The 18238-nt window shown below is 46.0% G+C and overlaps 2 protein-coding genes and 1 long non-coding RNA gene across 6 annotated transcripts in view; 2 read left to right on the forward strand and 1 right to left on the reverse strand.

Annotated features, from left to right (window-relative positions):
* The first annotated feature begins 1701 nt into the window (after nucleotides 1–1701).
* LOC308048270 lies at nucleotides 1702–3890 on the forward strand. Its single transcript, XR_013923106.1, has 3 exons — nucleotides 1702–1975; nucleotides 2063–2145; nucleotides 3267–3890. It is a non-coding gene; the product is annotated as an uncharacterized lncRNA (long non-coding RNA).
* A 2310-nt stretch (nucleotides 3891–6200) lies between these two features.
* PEX12 (peroxisomal biogenesis factor 12) lies at nucleotides 6201–8084 on the reverse strand. Of its 2 annotated transcripts, none has more exons than XM_080357357.1 (3): nucleotides 7955–8084; nucleotides 7137–7681; nucleotides 6201–6604 (listed from the first exon to the last, which is right to left on the reverse strand). In XM_080357357.1, the coding sequence occupies exons 1-3, from the start codon at nucleotides 8078–8080 to the stop codon at nucleotides 6205–6207; spliced, it is 1071 nt and encodes a 356-aa protein (XP_080213483.1). In that variant the 5' UTR covers nucleotides 8081–8084; the 3' UTR covers nucleotides 6201–6204. The 2 variants fall into 2 exon arrangements, with proteins under 2 accessions (XP_080213483.1, XP_080213484.1); XM_080357358.1 differs by having other exon boundaries at nucleotides 7125–7681.
* Nucleotides 8085–8265: 181 nt separating this feature from the next.
* Nucleotides 8266–18238, forward strand: part of AP2B1 (adaptor related protein complex 2 subunit beta 1) — a 74503-nt gene continuing 64530 nt past the window's right edge. For 2 of the 3 annotated variants that reach the window (XM_080357074.1, XM_080357075.1), the window contains exons 1-5: nucleotides 8266–8305; nucleotides 12112–12169; nucleotides 13838–13943; nucleotides 15176–15311; nucleotides 16433–16678. In XM_080357074.1, coding sequence (XP_080213200.1) covers nucleotides 12133–12169; nucleotides 13838–13943; nucleotides 15176–15311; nucleotides 16433–16678 — 525 coding nt within the window. In that variant the 5' untranslated portion in view covers nucleotides 8266–8305; nucleotides 12112–12132. The remainder of the gene's footprint in view (nucleotides 8306–12111; nucleotides 12170–13837; nucleotides 13944–15175; nucleotides 15312–16432; nucleotides 16679–18238) is intronic. The other variant, XM_080357076.1, reaches the window with a different exon arrangement.

Here is an 18238-nt window from a genome sequence, read left to right on the forward strand (position 1 = left end):
AGTGTTGAAAAACTGTAAGCTAGCACCAGACTGCAGAAACTTGCAGAACAGGAAGGAAATCTGTGGGTGGGATTATAGTTTCACGAACAAAGCAAAAACGCTTTTTAGCTTTTGATTCCATATTGTTTAAAAGACAATCTGCTGATCTCCCCCTTAGCAGGAGCTGATGTAATACCCTCCATTCCTTGCTTTATTTCCTGTTTTATTTCCCTTCACCTCCCTGCATGTTCCATGGTGGTAACCCAGGCTTCTCTTTATCCATGACGAAGCACAGTTTTTGCCATTTGAATTTGCAATGGTGCCCGCCACCAGTTACTGAAGACTTCCCTACCTTCCTGGCGGGTTTCTCCTCTACGGGGCTGCACAGGGTCAGGATGAAACTCACAGGTGCGTGGATGGGTTAACAAGCTTATTTTTTTTCTGGAACTTGTGAGTCTTCCTACGTATTTAACATTATGGGGCTATCTTCGCTCCTCAGATCAGATCCTCCTCTTGGTCACCCTCAGAAAGGCCCCGGCATGGTCAGGAACCCCCTCCCCAGGAGAACCATGTGAAATTCATCTTCCCAACAGGCACACGTGTCACGCGGGAATTTCCTGCAAAGTGCTGCAAACCGAACTACTGCTTAAAAACAACAGGAGGAATTTACCCATCTGGCCTTAACCAAGCAAGCATTTTATTTTAATTTCTCTATTAAATCAGATTGGATACAAGGATACATTTTTTTCACACAAAGGGCTGTGGGGATTGGAACAGGCTGCCCAGGGCAGTGGTGGAGTCACCATCCCTGGAGGGGTTTAAAGACATTTAGATGAAGTTCTTAGGGACACGGGTTAGTGCCAGATTTAGGTTATGGTTGGACCTGATGATCTTAAGGGTCTCTTCCAACCAAAACCATTCTGTGATTCTATGATACTCTTCCTTCCAAAGCACCTTCTCTTCAATTGTTGCAATGTTTTTATTTCTCCCACTTTTTTTTTTTAATTTTTTCTTTTCCCCTTTTTTATTTCTTAGTTGTTTTTGGGGGGAAGCCGCTCCCATCACACTGCCCCTGTGTTGTGGAGCGGTTTCTACACAACACGCCGCCAGGAGAGCCGGGCCCTCAGGACTTATCACCGCTTTCTGCCTAGGCTCAGCACGCCGTGTCGCTGAAGACGCAGAGGGGAGAAAGCGAAACAGCCTCTCAGAAGCTGCGGCATGACAGGAACCTCCGGGTTAGCGGCGACCGAGCTGGGCCGGGCCCTCCCGCCCCCTCAGGTCTCCTCAGGGCGGGAAACGCTCGCGCCGCTAACGCGCCTTCCTATTGGCGCCCACCCGGCCTCTCCGGCAGTGCCGCGCGCTGCCATTGGCTGTTGGTGACCGGGGGGTGGGACAAAAGCGGGTTGTTCCGCCTCAGCGCGGCTGGGCCTGCGTGAGCGCGCTGGGCTGAGGGCGCCCGGGGTAAGGGAGAGAGGGCCCGGGGAATGGAGGGGCTGCGGTGACCGAAGTAGGGCCGCTGGGGGGCCGGAGTGTTGGGGGGACGGACCCAGAGAGACTGGGGGGAGGTCTGACTGAGGGGGGTGAGCCGGCCTGGGATGAGTGGGACAAGGGGAGGATATCCAGGGGGCTGGGGTAGGGGTATGGTGGGGCATTGGGGGCTGAGGCAATTGAGTGAACAGGAGCGGGAGGATCTGAGCGGGATTGCAGGGGGGAGATGGGAAATGGGGTGCAAGTGGGTAGCATGAGGGAAGGGTTAGATCAAAACAGGCCTCTGGATGCTTGGGGAGCCACTGACTTCAGCAGCATTTATAGGTATGACAGTTTCTTCCCTCCTTGTTTGTGGATGGGACTGGTTCTCCTTTACCTTCTTGAAATTGCAACTCTTGACCCATCTTCCCGAACTCCATCGTGGCTCTGTCAGACATATCACCCTCCTCCCTTCTCCTGCTCCTCTGCTAAATGTGCTTCAGCCCCTTGTTATCTGTAACAGTGGCAGGTAACAAGGAGAAAAAACCCCAAACACTTAATTCATGGATGAGCATAAAACTTAAACCAGCTCCTTTTATCTATTCCGTGCTTGCAGATCAGCCAAAACTTTAACAGCTGTTTGGAGTCTCCTGCCTTGTGGGGTGGCAGCGTGTGTAGGTGTGTCGGGAGGAAAAAGAGGTTTGCTGGCTTAGCTAATGGTGTTTGGGAAGGGGAAACAGAAAGCTTTTGCCTTTGTTACTCTACCAACTTGGCTTTGTCATGCACACAGCTGAACGCAAGCTCTGTGTGGAGAAACTTAAATCTGTGCTGATGGTGGATAGTGCCACCTGCTGCTGCTGCTGTGTGACAGAGGTGGGGACAGGAAGGTAGAAACAGCAACTAGGGGCTCACTTTTTCAGGCTTATCGCAGCCACTCCTGTGACTTATCTTCCAAGGGTCAGTGTTAATTTACTGCTAACTGTGCTGTAGAAAGACAGAAAATTCAGAAATCCTGGAAAGAATTAACCCAGAACCCAAGTTAATCTATGTTTCTTGGAGGTGAGGAGGTGTGTGTTTGGTTTTTTTCTTCCAAGAAAAAAAAAAAGGCAACCCAAAACCTAGTTCTAGTTCCTGACTTGGGAGCAAGCTCTTTATTGAATAGAAATAGATTTGCCCGAAGCAATGATGAGCGAAGTATAGTCTGAACTGGTATTGCTGAGACTCTGTGTCTTTGCTCTGACCAGGGCATGATCACCTAATCTTCTCTCTGAGCTTATTTAGGCTAAGCTCATCTACAATAAAGGGCTTTGCTTTTTCTTGAAACTTTTTGATGCACCCAAAAATATATAGAAAAATATTAAGAATTTTAGCAATTTCTTTTACCAAAACAGAAGCCTTGATTTGAAAATTAAGTAGTGCAAATGCTTGTTTTGAATTTGCTGAAATACTGGTTCTAGTCCTGAGCTTGCAATGAGAGGGGGTTTCTAGTTTGGTATTTTGTTTGTTTTCTCTTTCTCATTGTCTGTGACATGGCTGATGAAACTCCAGATACTTGTGCCACTGTGCATTCTCTGTAAATGCAATGCAGACTCCGTGAAGTAGACTCCTCATTAGCAGTTCGTTCAGCTGTATTCTCATCTAGTGACTGCCAGCAGAGAGGCAGGAGTATTTTTGGAAGAGAGCTGCGAGGTCAGGTGTGGCTCTGGATGAAGTGTGGCACTTTTGGGCGCTCCAGGGGGAAAAGGCCGGGCCTTTTCAAGAAAGTACAGGGAAAAAGAACCATGCAGCTATTCTCTAATCTCATTTTTATTCTCTTCCAGGTCTTGGTGACAACTTTACATTTCTCTCTTCCTGTGGAGAAAGAAGCTTCCATGGGGAATGTGTACCTAAGGGTCCAATTACGGTGGTTTTCCCTTAACAGAAGAAGCCACGTTGTTTCTGTTAAAGAAGAAGGGAAAGCAACTCAGTTGCTAATCCACTATTTTTTGAGAGTGTCTAGATGAGCTGCAAATGTGGCTTAGGTTCACTAAACACTTTTTAAGCTACTGGCAAAGTCAGGTTCTGATGGTGAAGTATTGGGCAACTCCAGTGCTGCTGTTAATGTTGATATAATTGTATTAAGCAACAGAATAAAGCATCCTGAATGCATATATATGACTGTAGAGAAATCACAAATTAGTGTGCAAGTCCAAATGGTGGTTTAATAAAGATGGTGTTCCTTGGAAAAAACCCTTTTCTTGGCTGTTTTTAGACCATTGTGGCTTTAAGAATACTATTACAATCAAAAAACAGATAAACAGGAATGTTTGTGTAACCCAAGTTGGTTTCATAGCTCTTGTTTTTAACAATAAACCAAATACAGGTATGTATTTGGCTACAAAGGACAGGAGGGTTAGAAGAAGCAGCAAATCCAAGTTGGTGTTCTGCAGCCATCTGCTGGAATAGTGATAAAACCTGGCAGGTAATGCTGAGCCTGTCACCATTGTGGGCTTAATGCCTGTTAGTCAGCTAGGCATTACAGAGCAATTTAACATTTGGAAGAGTAATTACAGTTGTTCAGAACTGTGAGGCGTAGATGTGGGTGGTTCCGTGGAGGTCTTGGAGCTGCTGTGGAGTTGGCCCAGTCTAAGTTTGGTAGGGATGGTGGAATGGAAGGCAGCTGGAGAGAGAAGTTAACCCTGGGAAAAGGAGGTGGAGAGGCCTTGGAGCAACGTGTGTGCAGGAAACTTCGTTGTGCTACTCAGTAAATCCTTCTGGATTGGAGGGGAGGATGGCACAGAACTTCCCCAAGAGCTCTGTGGTGCTGGCAGGTGAGTCAGCATCAGCCAGTCTGCTGTCCCAGCACTGCCCGGCTTCTCTCTAAGCGACAAACGCCTAACTTGGGAAGTACGGGAGGGATTGAAGGAACAGAAACCTGTCCTGAAATAATTGTCAGTCAAACCCTCCAGTCCTTAGTCAAGGGGACAATCAGACCTGTGTCCGTCTCCTTGGACAGGTTATTGTAAGACTGTGCAGCAGCAGAGCACCTTGGATGCTGGTTTGTCACAAAGGATAATGATGTCTGTCTATGAAGCAAAATGGATGTAGCAAGTAATGAGAATTAATATTCAGCCCAAAGCCAGCTTTGTTAAAAGTGATTTGAAATCTCAGATGGTCTCGCACCTTGATGTGATTTCTTTTTTCCAGTTAAGATGTGTGAGCTCTTACTGTCTGTCTAAAGGAAGAGAGGTGTCTAGGAACCCCATAACTACCGGAGAAATGAGATAGTTTTTATTATTATTTTATAGTGGCACAGGTAGAAAGGTCTGGAAGCTATATAGAGATAATGACACAAGCACTGGGGACAAATCTCATTTGTTACAGTAGGTGTTTTCCAGAGCATCTTTAGAAGGATGCAAATTACTATATTTTCCCACTTTATTCAATAACCTTGCTATCTTGCTTACAGGTGAGGGAGGATATTAGAGATTTTTTATCTTCTGAAGTGGAGGGGAAATGAGATGACTTGTTCAGTGAATTAAATGTTAGAACATATCGCTTAATCTGGAAAGACTCTGTACTTTGTGCAGCAAACTTTGCTCTTCATATTCTATAAGCAAAGTCACTGTGATGTCTGGAGCAGCAAACTGCTGCTCCCTAGAGCCGAGTCGGGGAAAAACCTTCCATCAGGAAAACCCGGATGTCGAATAACCAGCCATAATATCACACACATTTTCTTTTCTCCTCTGTTTGATGAAAGGATGCTTTCTTAGGCTATGAATGTGTGACATGGTTTGGGACTGGAATAACTGCAATGTAATAGTTAAATATAGACACTAAAGATTCCCAGCCTACAAAATACTAATCATATATCCATTATCGTCATCTGCAAAGATGAAAGCAGCTTTAGTCTAGTTCATCTTATGTAAATACAGCCCCTAGAGGAGCAAGCTCTGTTTTTCCAATCCTCAGAAAAGTTAGGTTCTCAATCAAGAGAGAATTTTGCTTTATAAAAGCAGATAATAACAGACTTTTTCAAAAAAACCAATATATAAATTGGCACAGATGCCGCTGTACTCTGGTTTCTCATTTTTCTCCTTTGTGCAGAAACTGTAGTCTGCCTCTTGTATCCTTGTTTGTACACATCACCCCTTGTTCCTTTAAAGAGTCAAAAGTCTTAATTTAGAACCATGGATGGGAATCCATAGGTGTGATGTTCTCAATTTAAAGATGAGTAGCCTGAAAACACAGGGAGATTGAAGAACAGCGTGATCAGAGCAGAGGTTTAAGCCTGTTTGTGCCCCTTGGCCAAGCACTGGTGCCAGAGCTTGCCCCAGAAGCTTGAGTGCCTAGGAAGCTGTTTTGGGGGGAGTAACTCGCCTGTAAAGTTTTCCTGACCTCTTTAATTTGCTGGCTCATGGCCTCAAACGGGACTTTTCCTAGGGATGCTCTTTGATCCTCACATCTGCATTCTTCTTATCCAAATCAATGTTTCTTCCCTTTTTGTTGTTTTTAAAGGCGTTTTTATGACAGCTGATAGATTGTGGCTGTCCCATCCCTCTGAGACTGTCACAGGAATATTTGAGCAGCTAATAAACAAACAGGAGAACCTTACCAGAATTCACAAAGGCAGCAAAGCTCTGATGTACTGCCAAGTTCAAAGGAGCTTTAGAGCTCCCTGATGAGCTGTAGTGGTCAAAAGTCTTCTCTGGGATGTAAAAAGGGGTGAATTTAGGCTCGCTGCTACCCAGCCACTTGGGAGAGTGCTAGGCAGGCCTTTCAGCTCTCAGGAGAGTACAGTTTGACAAGGTGCTGCAGCTCTGTGGTGTAGCCCGTGATGGGGCAGCGCTGGTGAGCCTTCACGTAATTGTATACGCAGCGGTAGCAAAACACAAAGCCAGAGGTGGACAGCGCTGTGGCGTTCACACGAATTTTGCGGCACAGAGGGCACACAGTCTTCAGTTTGGGTAAGAGAGCTGAGCTGGCCCCATCGTCGAGGTGCACGGGGGGTGGAGGAGTTGGGAGCGCTGTCAGAGATTTGATCGTCTCTTGGTTTTCGGAGGAGTACCACCAGTCCAGGAACTGGAGAAAGAACACGCTGATGGACAGCCCAGTGGACAGGGAGAAGGCAATTCCACCCAGTGCTTTCTTCACTGCCAACCGCACTTGTGTTTTAATGCTGTAAAAGAGAGAAGATGCGGAGAAATTGCTACTACTGCACACTTGGCCATCTGCAAACCAAGGCAAAAAGGACTTGGGGAGTAAGTCACTGCTTTATACAGCTTCTTAATGCTAAGGAAGGTGGTCAGTGTGTCTCATGTTTGTAATGAGGCATCTGCTAGGACGTTTCAGATTCTTTGTATTTTAGGAAAGCTTCAAGTTTGCCAATATTGTTCCCGTCTTTGGTTAGAAAAGCACAGATGAAGACGGAACAGGATAAAGGCTGGAGTGCCAAAAAAGACCCCCAAACCTTGCAATTTGATTACCACAAAATCTTGCAAAGCTAATCCCTGCTACTTGTTTTCTCGTTTATACTAATGATATACCCTTTTGAAACACATTTTGCCAGAGATAAACTTCATCTTGAAGAATTCATGGAGAACAAGACAGTTTTACTTGCAGCATCACCTCCAAATTAACACATCCACAGAACCCTCTAGAAAGCAGCAGAACTCTCTAGAAAGCAGCAGCTAAGCCACGTTCTGACATACCTGTGTGCATGACTCGAGGTGGCTCCAGCCAGTTTCTCCTCCAGGGCCTGGATGTCCTCTGCAGTCAGCCTGACCAGGCGAACGCCGGCCAGCCGCAGCATGGGCGAGTGATGCTGAGCTTTCCCGAGGATATAGCACAGTTGCTGGATAAGAAACCAGCCCTCCCAGGTCATGTTTACAAAGGGGTAGGCAGCTAGGAAGGCTCGGTAAAAGCGCTTCCAGGATGATGATGGAGGGTGGATGGAGTACTCATCCTCTTCCCTCAGGCTGGACACCATTTTCTCTAGTTTTCCTTTCAGGTAAGGAACAAGAACCAGCAAGAGAAGAGACTTCCAGTGCTGCCTCTTGGGCAGGCCAGCAGTGGCCAGAGGTTGCTGTTTGCAGTCTCCTATGGGGATCCTCTTCAAACTATAGAAGTTTTCAGAAAAGGAGGCGCTGAACCGGGCCAGGTAGTGCTGCTGGAGCAGCAAGTCCAGAAAGACGTAGATCTCATCAAACCAGCGCCAGAGGAAGCCGTATCGGCCTGGGTTAGACTCAGCAAGCACCTATGGGAAGGGACGCAGAACAAACTGAAAGTGGAGTAATGTGCTAAATTACAGTAGCTATAAATTATGTCCCGGTTTGTAACGTGAGCCAGGAGGGTCAAAACTGTTATGCTGGCTTGTGAGCGAGGCCAGAGGTAAACCCTGGTGACGAACCGGGCTGTCCCTCACAGAACATTCAACCCAAGCCCCAAATCACCTCCGTGTCCTGCTGCCTCCGGGCCTGCGGGGAGGCGGCCGCCGCCAGCCCCTCCTCTCCTCCCCAAGGCCCTTTACCTTGACCAGGTGCTGCAGGGCGGGTTTCACAGCGGCCATCAGGCTGTCCTGGGCCACCGCCTCGAAGATGGAGGGTCGGTCGTCGCCGGCCGAGGCGGCCGTGAGGTGAGCGCCGAGCTCCGCCATGGCTCCGCCGCGCCGCGCCCCCGCCCGGCCGCCAGGGGGAGCCCCCGCCGCGACCCGGAGAGCAGCCTGCCGCTCTGTCTCCTCCCCCGCGCCTCTCTATGGCGGCAGGGGCGCGGCCGCTCTAGGCGGGGGAGGGATCATTCTCGCGAGTCCTCCCGGTTCCTTCCGCTCCGCTTCCGGTTCCGCCGCCGCCCCCACAGCGGTGTGTCCATCCCGGCGCCGTGAGTAGGTCCAGGGGTGCACTGGTGGGGAACGGGGAGGGGGGACTGGGGCAGGGTGGGGCACTGGGAAGGGCTGGGGGGCACTGGTGGGGAACTGGGAGGAGCTGGAGGCGCTGTCAGGGGAAACTGGGGGGCGGTGAGGGGCACTGGTGGAGGGACTGGGATGGGAGGGGTGAGGATCACTGGAATAGGGTGGAGTGGGTCACTGGTGAGGTACTGGGAGGACAGGGGATGTGGGTGCAGAGGTACTGGGAGGGACACTAGAGGGGTGAGGGGGTGGGACTGGGGGTGCACAGGGCTGGGGTGGAAGGACAGGTGCTGGGCTTGGGCTGGGATGGCCCTTGGTGGGACTGGGGAAGGGAGGTGGGGTGGGAATGCATGGAACGAGCTACTGGGATAACTGGTGGGACTGGGCAGGGGTGAGGGCTGGGGTGCTGGGAAGGGAGGAGCTGATAGGAACTCGGGGCATTTGAGAAAGAGGTGGGGAGCACCAGAGGGGTGTTTGCCCCCCAAAATGGAAATGAATTACCTGCCCCTTGCAGGTACCATCAGGGCTGTGGGTTTCTAAGCTCAGGCTCTGCTTTCCCTTCACCACATGTGTTCGGTCGCTCTGTTTAGTTTCATGATGCTCTGGTGGCCCTGAATCATGCTTGGGCTATTGTGCAGCTACTTGAGAGCCTTTGCAGGTGGCACAGGTGCAGATAAGAGGTGGTGGCACCAGCTGGAGTGTAAGGCAGCTTAAACTGGGGATTGCCTTGGAGATTTGGGGGTTCAACACTGAATTGTTTCAATGCTTGGGAGCTTGGATCAATACTGAGGCCTTTAGTCTGCCGCCTTCCTGTTGACACCTCTGAGATCGGCGGTGGGGAGCTGGTCAGGCAGTTGTTAGAGCCACATGTGGGGCAGAGCAGATGTTAGTCAGGAGCAGGATACGGTTTTCTGTGTCGTTTTGGGCTGAGGAGGCTCATTTTTCTGGTTGTGAGGGTTCCTTAGTCTTTTAGTTTAATCATATTTTTGGTTCAGTCTACATTTAAATGTCAAGCCAATGCTTACAGCATTAAGCATTGCCAGAGCTTCCAGAGAAATTCCTCTCTTTCATCTCTTCTTTTTTGCTGGGGTTGGAACAGGAGCCTTTTGCCATCACCGTGAACACCTCTTACCTGTTTCCACCTTAGCAGGTGCTGGACAGGAAAACAGAATGACAGTAAGGAGGGAGCAATCTGATGTAGATTTTCTCCTAAAACTAGGATATTCATGATGTTGTCGTAATTTATCTTGGCTCTCTTCAGTTTAGATTTGTGCATGAGAAGCTGGCATTTTCGTGAGTTATTTAAAACGTTGCTATTTGTATGCCTGGGCTATTTTGTTTTTGGCCTTCAGCTGAGACTTGCTGAGTTTGCTCAGGGGATGAGATAATACTCGGTGCTGCTGCAAGCTGTCCCTGAACAATGTGCAAAGCAAGCTCTGACAGACATGAGGCAAAAACCTGTGCGCTCATGAGAAAATGAGCTTTCTCCTGTGTTGTGTTTGGAATACAGTCGTTTGCTTTTTGGCCTAAGTCAGATCTTATTTATATCTAGGTTGTAAATACATGTGCTGTGCTTAGCCTTATCTGAGTCTGAACATTTCTAGGATTCATGTTTCCAAGTATGTGAGCTAAAGGCAGAAAAACAGCAGATTGTCCTGATTTTGAGGTTAAAGATCATCTCTGAAATTCAGCAAAGTTTCCTCCTCTGTTTAGCTTTATGCAGCTGAGATGTTGTGTATGGTGGGCTGTTTTTTCTTGTGGATTTTCTCTATAATCTGCTGCTCTGGCCCCTGTTAAAACAATATCAGACTGTCTCAGCTGGGAGGTATGACCCAGCCTGACAAATCCACATATAGTGCAAACAAAGAACAGCGAGGCTGTGTTCAGTGCCTGTTGTGTGGCACCACGCCAGAAACTCTCGCAAAGGAAAACATTTAAGTCATCTTTTAAGCTGGGCTCAAATCCGAAGGAATGTGTCAGCAATAACATTGCAGCTGGACATGGGCTGTGTTTTTAATTATGGAACAAGACCCACAACAGCTTCTTCTTTTGTGATGCTGTGATTTTTTTTTTCCTGGAAAGATTGCAATGTTGTGGCTCGTGTGGCTTTCCCAACCCAGCCTCTGTTTTGGAAGGAGGGCAAACCTCTCCTGCAGGAGGAACGCGCTTCCAGAGCTGTCCCCAGGCATAGTTTGCTCTCCAGCTTGGCAGGAGCAGAAAGGGAGAGCAATCAAACCAAACCCACTAATTCTGCCTAATTGGGATGAGGCAGCAACCACGCAGGCAGGAGCTCCGGGGAACTGGGCAAAGCAACAGGTTGTTTCTCATCTGCTTTGCTTGGCAGGTGGACAAGATTGCGATTACTCTGCTGTAGAGCACATTGAAGGAGGTAGAAATTGCTGGGAATTTAGCTACTGAGGTATTAAACTGATCCAGGTGGGAAGGGAAAAATGAACAGTGGTGGTGTTGGGGTTGTTGAAGGGGTGAGGAAGGAAAGTGTTAAGTACCAATAAGCTGGTTGTGCTGCTGTTCAGAGTCTTGGAGTTCAAAGCTGAGCTTGTCCTTTTGTTGCTGAGCCAGCAAGACCTGCAAGGTTCAGAGGCAAGACAGGCGGCGTTTAGGGAAGAGATGGCTTGCTGCTTTGCTGATAGAATTTAAGGTCGTGGAAGGATGTACAAGAGAAGGGGAATTGGGCAAAAAAAATACAAAAAGGGGGAAAGAGGTAGGAAACCCCTTTTTTGGCATGGCTTTAGGGTCACAGGTTCTTAGCACCAGTTCAGACTTTCATCAAAACCAGTAAAACTGCCACTTTTCTGCTTGTTGTTAAGCCAGTACTTGAAAACTGTTTGAGTCACGCGTGTTATGGAGCTGGCAATTGTGAGACTGAAATGACGGATAGCCACGTATGTTTGTGCAATCCCTGGATTCTAAGGTATTAATAATTTGGTTCTGTGCAGCAAGAAAAGTGCTGGTGAGACTGTTCTCACAGCTCTGCTAAGCACATGCTGGCCCAGCAGCGTTTCTCGGTCCAGTCCACAAAAATGCAGCTTAGCCCTGAAATGATAAGCTTGTGTTTGTGTCCGGGGCGGGATGTCAGATCTTGGCAGAGAAAGATTTCAATTTCAAGGTTGAGAGAACTGAAAAATAATGGCTTTTTTTTTTTTTAATAAAAAAGCTGCTTTGCATCTCCCAGGAACAAAAGAAGGGAAAGAAATGAAAAGGCCTCGGGGTGGGTATTGCAAGTAGGGTTAATTGTTCCTTCCATCAAGATGCAACACAGGAAAGTGTCGTTAGGGGGAGATAACAGTTTCCTTTGTCTGAAACATGGACTTCTTGCTTCCAGTCAAGATATTAAGTGTGCAATGCTTTTTTGGAAAACGAAATTGTGTACCCAGGGGATAGACAGCTGCAGAACATGTCAAGATCTGCTGGTTACAAGGAGTTAAAACCCACCGTTTTCCCTTCTGAAATAGAGAGCTTAAAAAGCTGGGCTGAGCACCGCAGCTTCCCCAGCCTGGCTGCCTCAGGCTGTTGTGTTTTCACTGACATGGTTCATCTGCGCCCTTTAAATCCCTGGGTTTGCCAAGTAACATCAGCAGCAGGTGCAGAACGGAGATGGTGAAACTCGTGCCTGTGGATGGGAAGTGTTTGCTGCTTCTCTTACATTACGCACTCACCAACCGTCTTTCCTCCGAGTTCCTGCCTTGCAAACAGCGTGTTGTCAGCTCCGAATGCTGTTTGACTTGTTTGACTCCTTGTTCTTTTTTTATTATTGTTCTCAGGTGTTTTAAGGAGCTGGAACCATGACGGATTCCAAATACTTCACGACCAATAAAAAAGGTTAGTGTTAGGCTGGTGCAGTGGATTGGAGGTGGTGGGCGGCTATTTTTACACAGCTTTTTTAACTGCATGCAGATGAACTTGTGCTTTGCTGTGAGCTCTGTCCCTGTTTCTCGTCTTAATCATCCAGGGAGAAACTTTGAAAGTAGGTCACATGGTGACAAAAGACAAAACTGATGCATTATACAGTTTTGTGATGCACAAAATCACCCAAATTGCTGCTTTTTTGAGGATCAGAGAACAAAATGTTGGGATTTCAGCTCAGATCTGGTCAAAGTTTTATTTATGGGCTAACGAGTTCAAGACGATGGATGGTTGTTCTGTTGTGCATCACAGGATATAAGTTGATTGAGAGACATTTAATATTTAAGGTGTAGGTGTATATCCCTACATCACACTGTTGCAAAGATGATGGGATTTCTAATCACTGTTTCCTCCAAAGCTGCAGGGCTGTGTTTGACTTTCCTCTGGCTTCACTAGAGGTGTGGTGGGCACCTTGTCTCAGGACAAACTGCAGCAGTTAAAAATGGGATGACTGGGAAGGATCTTTGAGCAATTTTACCCATTCATCTGTTCCAGAGCAGGGCTTGTTCTGCTGAAAGCGTCGCAGGCACATTTTGTTTCCTAAACTGTTCTTGAAGAAAACAGTGTTTATCCCAGCTTTTGCTGGCTGCAATTTAAGCCTGATGTTGCTGGCTGCAATTTAAGCCTGATGTTGCTCATCCTTCTCCAGTAGATGTGGAAAATGGTTCACATTAACCTCTCATTTTCAGAACGGCTGAATGTTTCTGGTGAATGCTCGCCAGTGAAAAAACTACAGCGTTGATGTATTTATGGTTTATTAAGGTTTAGAATGAGCTCATAAATTAAGCAAATGCAGTCCATATCTTTAAGGAACAACTTTATCTCTAAGTTCAGTCCTAAAGCAGACTCAATAACCTGTGTTTTGCGTGTTACTTTATTTTGCAAACTTGCTTTGCCACTTTTGAGATCCAGCCTGAACTAATTTTCCATGCAGTAGTATCTGAAAGAGCTATTGTCATGGAAAGGGCTGTTTCGACAACCACAGCATCCAGGCACGCTGTCTGACTTGCTGCTTTTGTTAGTACTATCTCTGTCTTTTGAATTTGGAAGGAATTTGTTCCACTGGACTAAATTTGTGCTTTCCTGTTTCTGCCACTGTATCACAGCAATTTGGCTGCACCACAGTCTGCTGTTGTCTTGTTGCATTCGCAGGAGGCAGGTGGTGATGAGCAAAAGTTAAAAAGTCTGGGCAAAATTCCTAGCTAAGTTAGTTGTTTTTCTTGCAGGCCCTAATCTGGCATCTCCAACTATCTTTTCATCCTGGTTATATAATAGTTGACTCTGAGAAACAGACGCTACAGTGATGTGGTGTAATGTTCTAGAAGTGGGAGAGCTGCAACACGCAGCGTGCTGCTCGCTAACTGCTTTCTCGTTAGCAAGTTATAGCCCATATCGTTCTCTGAGTGTCGCAGCTTTGCTTCTCATTCAAGCACGTTCTCCATAAGGTCTGACAGCTTCCACATGCTGCTGGACTAGTTTTATGGGAACAACAGGCTGGGAAAGCAAAAAGCCACTTTTGAACTATCCCTAAAGTGAGATCCTTTTCTCCTCCCAAGAGGCTCAACCTGTTTTGTCTTCTGCCAGGAGAGATTTTTGAACTGAAGGCCGAACTCAATAATGAAAAGAAAGAGAAGAGGAAAGAAGCTGTGAAGAAGGTCATTGCGGCCATGACTGTGGGGAAGGATGTCAGGTAAAAGCAGCTTTTCTTGCACCCGAAGCAGCTCCGATTCTCCTGGGACTCTGTTGGGTGCAGTGACACACACTCCATGGAGCAGCTCTGAGTTCGTCATCTCAGCTGGGTAACGAGGCCGGCGGTGTCCTTGTCTGTGCTGAGCCTGACTCACAGTTTCTCAAGCTCCTTCCTGTTACCGAAAGCAAAAGAAACAACCGTTGTCAGTGCCAGTTTAGCTGGGTGCCTGTTAGCCCTTTTTGTTTAAAAACCCATCCAGAATTCAAGTGTTTTAGGTGGCACTTTAACGATGTTTTCTCACTGCTTGCTAGCCTGGGTTTAGTCTCAGAAAGGTGATTCCAAGTGTTTTTCTTGGCCTTGTTTTTCATAGAGTAAATTTATGCTACATTTTGAAATGAGTTATTTTTAAATTGAACCTTTACGTCAAAGCAGCTGAAGGACAAAGGCATTTACCTTCTGCGACACTGTCCCCGATACTTTTTTCTGTCTTTGAGGCAACCAGCACAACTTACTTGAGCGAATACTTTCTTCCTTCCAGCTTCTCCAGGACTGGAGTCAACCGTAAAGCTGCAGTAGTCCTGGATTCATGGCAGTGTGGGCTGTTGTCACGAAAATTAATATAAGGTTGCAAATTTAGTATTATGACTACATCATAGAATGAACAAACAGATAAACTAGAAGAAAAAATAATCCTTTTGCCCAACAGCACATACCCTTCACCTTTAGATCTCTACAGCATAACCAAGAGCTGCAGATATCCCTGTGTAACTTCTACAGTGCTGTTTACAGATTGCTGCTTGATATTTGAGTGAAACTCAGCTTGTCAGCACTTAAGCTCCCAATTGCTCTAGCATTTACTCATCTGAAATTCAGCAGGTTCTTTGTAAGTGTCTTACATTACCAAAATATTTTTAAGCAACATTTTTTTTCCTGTGGGTTCGTTTCTAGGCCTGGCATGGTAGAGTTTTCTGGTTTAGTGAACTCTCCAATTAAAACACCCTGAGGAAATTGCATTAGTTTTTACCTGTTCCTGTGTTAAAGCCCTACAAGTGATTGAATTATTATTATAAAAGCCATTGCAAACTGTTTTGGGAGGGAAGTTGAACTGCCATGAGACAGCATGGTACTTAAAGCGGAGCTGCGGTTTTCCTGGCTTCCTTGATATTGTTATTAATACTATCCCCTTTGCATACCATGCAGTCTCACTTTTCTTCTTACTGTTGTCTGTCCAGCTCACTCTTTCCTGACGTTGTGAACTGCATGCAGACCGACAACCTGGAGCTGAAGAAGCTGGTCTACCTGTACCTGATGAACTATGCCAAGAGTCAGCCAGATATGGCCATTATGGCTGTCAACAGCTTTGTGAAGGTAACTAGTCCAGCACAGCAGCTGTCCCTGTGTCTCCTTTGTCCGTTAGCCTTTGTGAACTGCCGTTTGTCTCTGCTTTTGTACTTGAGTCTCTGGACTGGGGTTGCTTGTAGAGGAGCAGAAAATAAGGAGCTGATGTGCTGAATCCAACGTTCTGGGTCCTCTCTGCTGCTAGTTATTGCAGAGGAGATGACTTAAGTGCCCCTTTGAGTGGTTGTGAGAGAGCCTGCTCTGAGGAAAGCTGCTTCTATCGTTTTACTGATCATCATTAAAGACACAGCTTCTAGCATCGGATAAAATATTTTATATTGTTCATCTTCCAGCCTTTGTAGTATCTTTGTCATATGGTTGTTTACTTCTTGTCTGAATGTTTCAGCTGCACTCTCTATGAAAAACATTTATCTCTGGTGAAACCAAAAGACGATTCATTGGAAAAATAACAGCCTGATTGCAGTATTGCCTTTAATGCTGTTGTCAAGTTGCCTCTCCATATCTAGGAAATGTTATTGGATTGGATGTATGTAAAATTACGTAGCCTTGAAGTATGAAGTGTTATATTCGCTTCTGTTTTTTCCTCATCAGGAAAGCACCTTTGCTTAGTGCTTCATATGTTGCAAACTTAAGGAAAAAGCTTGTGTCTAGAACTGATGGCCTGTAAGAAATAGGCCTTAATGACTGTTGAATTGTGTTTACTTGTTGACTTTTCACATTATATTCTCTTGCTCTCTTGAACCACTAAGGCAAGAAACCAGTATTTTATTCTGTCTGAAAGTTGCCTGCGGCTGCATTTTGGGTGGTGAGAGTTGCCTCTCTAGCTTAGCTGTACTTCAGATTCAGCTGGTAGATCATGTTGAAAGAAGCTTTGCCTGTGGAGAACCAAGGGACACTGAGATCACAGTTTTACAAGCTATTGTAGCCTGAAACCATCTTGAGATGGTGTAGAATGTTTCTGTGAATGAGTAAGTTCCACCTTTTATCCGTGATCTGAAATAACTGCCTGTTTTTAGCATATAATCAGGATGGTTTTTGTTTGAAATGAGAGCAGCCTGATTCCGCCTGCAGAGAAGATACTAGTGGCCAGCGGTGCAGATTTGCTTACTGCATATTCTGTCCCCTCGCAGGACTGTGAAGACCCAAACCCTCTCATCCGTGCTCTGGCCGTCCGTACGATGGGATGCATCAGGGTGGACAAGATCACGGAGTATTTGTGTGAGCCTCTGCGCAAGTGTTTGAAGGATGAAGACCCTTATGTACGAAAGACCGCAGCCGTCTGTGTGGCCAAGCTGCATGACATCAATGCCCAGATGGTGGAGGATCAAGGATTTCTGGATTCTCTGCGCGACCTGATTGCAGATTCCAATCCCATGGTAATGTATACATCCTTCTCGTGCATTGCTTGAGTTTGTAATGGGCAGATAATCAGAAACATGAAGACTTTTTAATTGCAACTGATGCACTATGATGAATGCGTTTGGTTAGAGAACACTTGTTGCCTCAGAAAATAGGAAATCCCTTCTGTTCTTAGATCTCTTTGGGCTTTTGCATGTTTTGCCTGTCTTGAGTGCTGCAGCAAAAGTTTAACTTCTGGTCAGATGAGTCAGAAGATCAAGAAATACTTGATGCAGCTACGTTGATGACAGCTTGTAGCTGTTGCCTTCCTGCCTTGGCTCTTCTTGGAGTAAGAGGTTGGATTAATTCATTCACTAATGCAGATAAATCCACTGGCCTGTAAGCAGTGGAGAAAATGTTTATGTTTTTAATATAGTCAAATGAAATTTCTCCATGATCAGGTGGAACGCAGCCCTACCTAGAAGCTGTTTTTAAATAAAATGTGTGTATCAGTACCAGGTATCAAAAGAAAGACTGCTGAAAAGAATGGTACAGATGGTTCTATCCTTATGGCCTGTTCCTCTGTAAACTGTGCATCTCAGTCATTGCAACCTCTTATACACACTCATTCATACCGATATTATTATAAATGTTTCTCCTCTTTTGATTACTTGTGGAAATAGACAACATTAGACACTTAATGAAGCAGAATGTTTTTAGACAGGAAATCCACACTTGTTCTGTCTTCTGAGAAATGAGGACTTTGAGCAGGAGCTAAAAAACTCCTGTTGGAAAATAGTCTTCAAGATGAGGTTTTTTATGGTTTTGTAATTGGCTGCCTTTAGCACATGAGCAAGCACTAAGCATTCTAGTGGGTTGCTGGGTAGAGTAACAACTCCATCTGTGGCTTGCTAATTGCTTTATAATTGTGCGGAGATCAGAGTGCATGTTTCTAGCAGCTCAAATCACTCTCATCATAAAGATATCTAAGTTGGAGGTGACCTTGTTAGAAAGTTTTGGGTTTTTTTTTCATATTTATGACTGTTTATTATAATTGAATTGTATGAGATTGGGGATGTTCAGGGCATTGCTTTGAAGTCCTGTTGAGGTGCTACAGGTGCACAGCCAAGGTGCCTTTATTTAAAGCCTCTTTATCTGGGCTTTTTGTTATCAGGATCTGACCTTCATTCAAAATGAGTAATACAGTGATCTTTTGAAGAGATGCACGGTTGCACCCGGCCAGACGAGCCGCTGTAGTTGTGATTAAAGGGCTGACACCCGAGGCTGATAGTTCAGTAGCTTTTTCTAAAAAACCTCTGTGGTAGCTTTGCAGTTTCTCATGCACTAATGAATTCAAACTTCTAATTGCATGTATATTGGTATGGGTATATATGGCAAGTTACCAGCTGGGTTGGTGATTTAGTACATTCATTTCAGCTTGGTTATCTGAGATGTTCTACCTTGTGCAGGCAATGGGCCAGTAATGCATACAAGGGCTTGGTTTGATTACTGGGTAGTGACGCTGCAAAGTTTGATTGTGGACGGAGCCTTTAATCTCATTTTACAGATGAGCCTGAAGTGCTCATGACCGCCCTTTG

The sequence above is a fragment of the Nesoenas mayeri genome (assembly GCF_963082525.1).
Source record: "Nesoenas mayeri genome assembly, chromosome: 20".
Lineage (NCBI taxonomy): Eukaryota > Metazoa > Chordata > Aves > Columbiformes > Columbidae > Nesoenas > Nesoenas mayeri.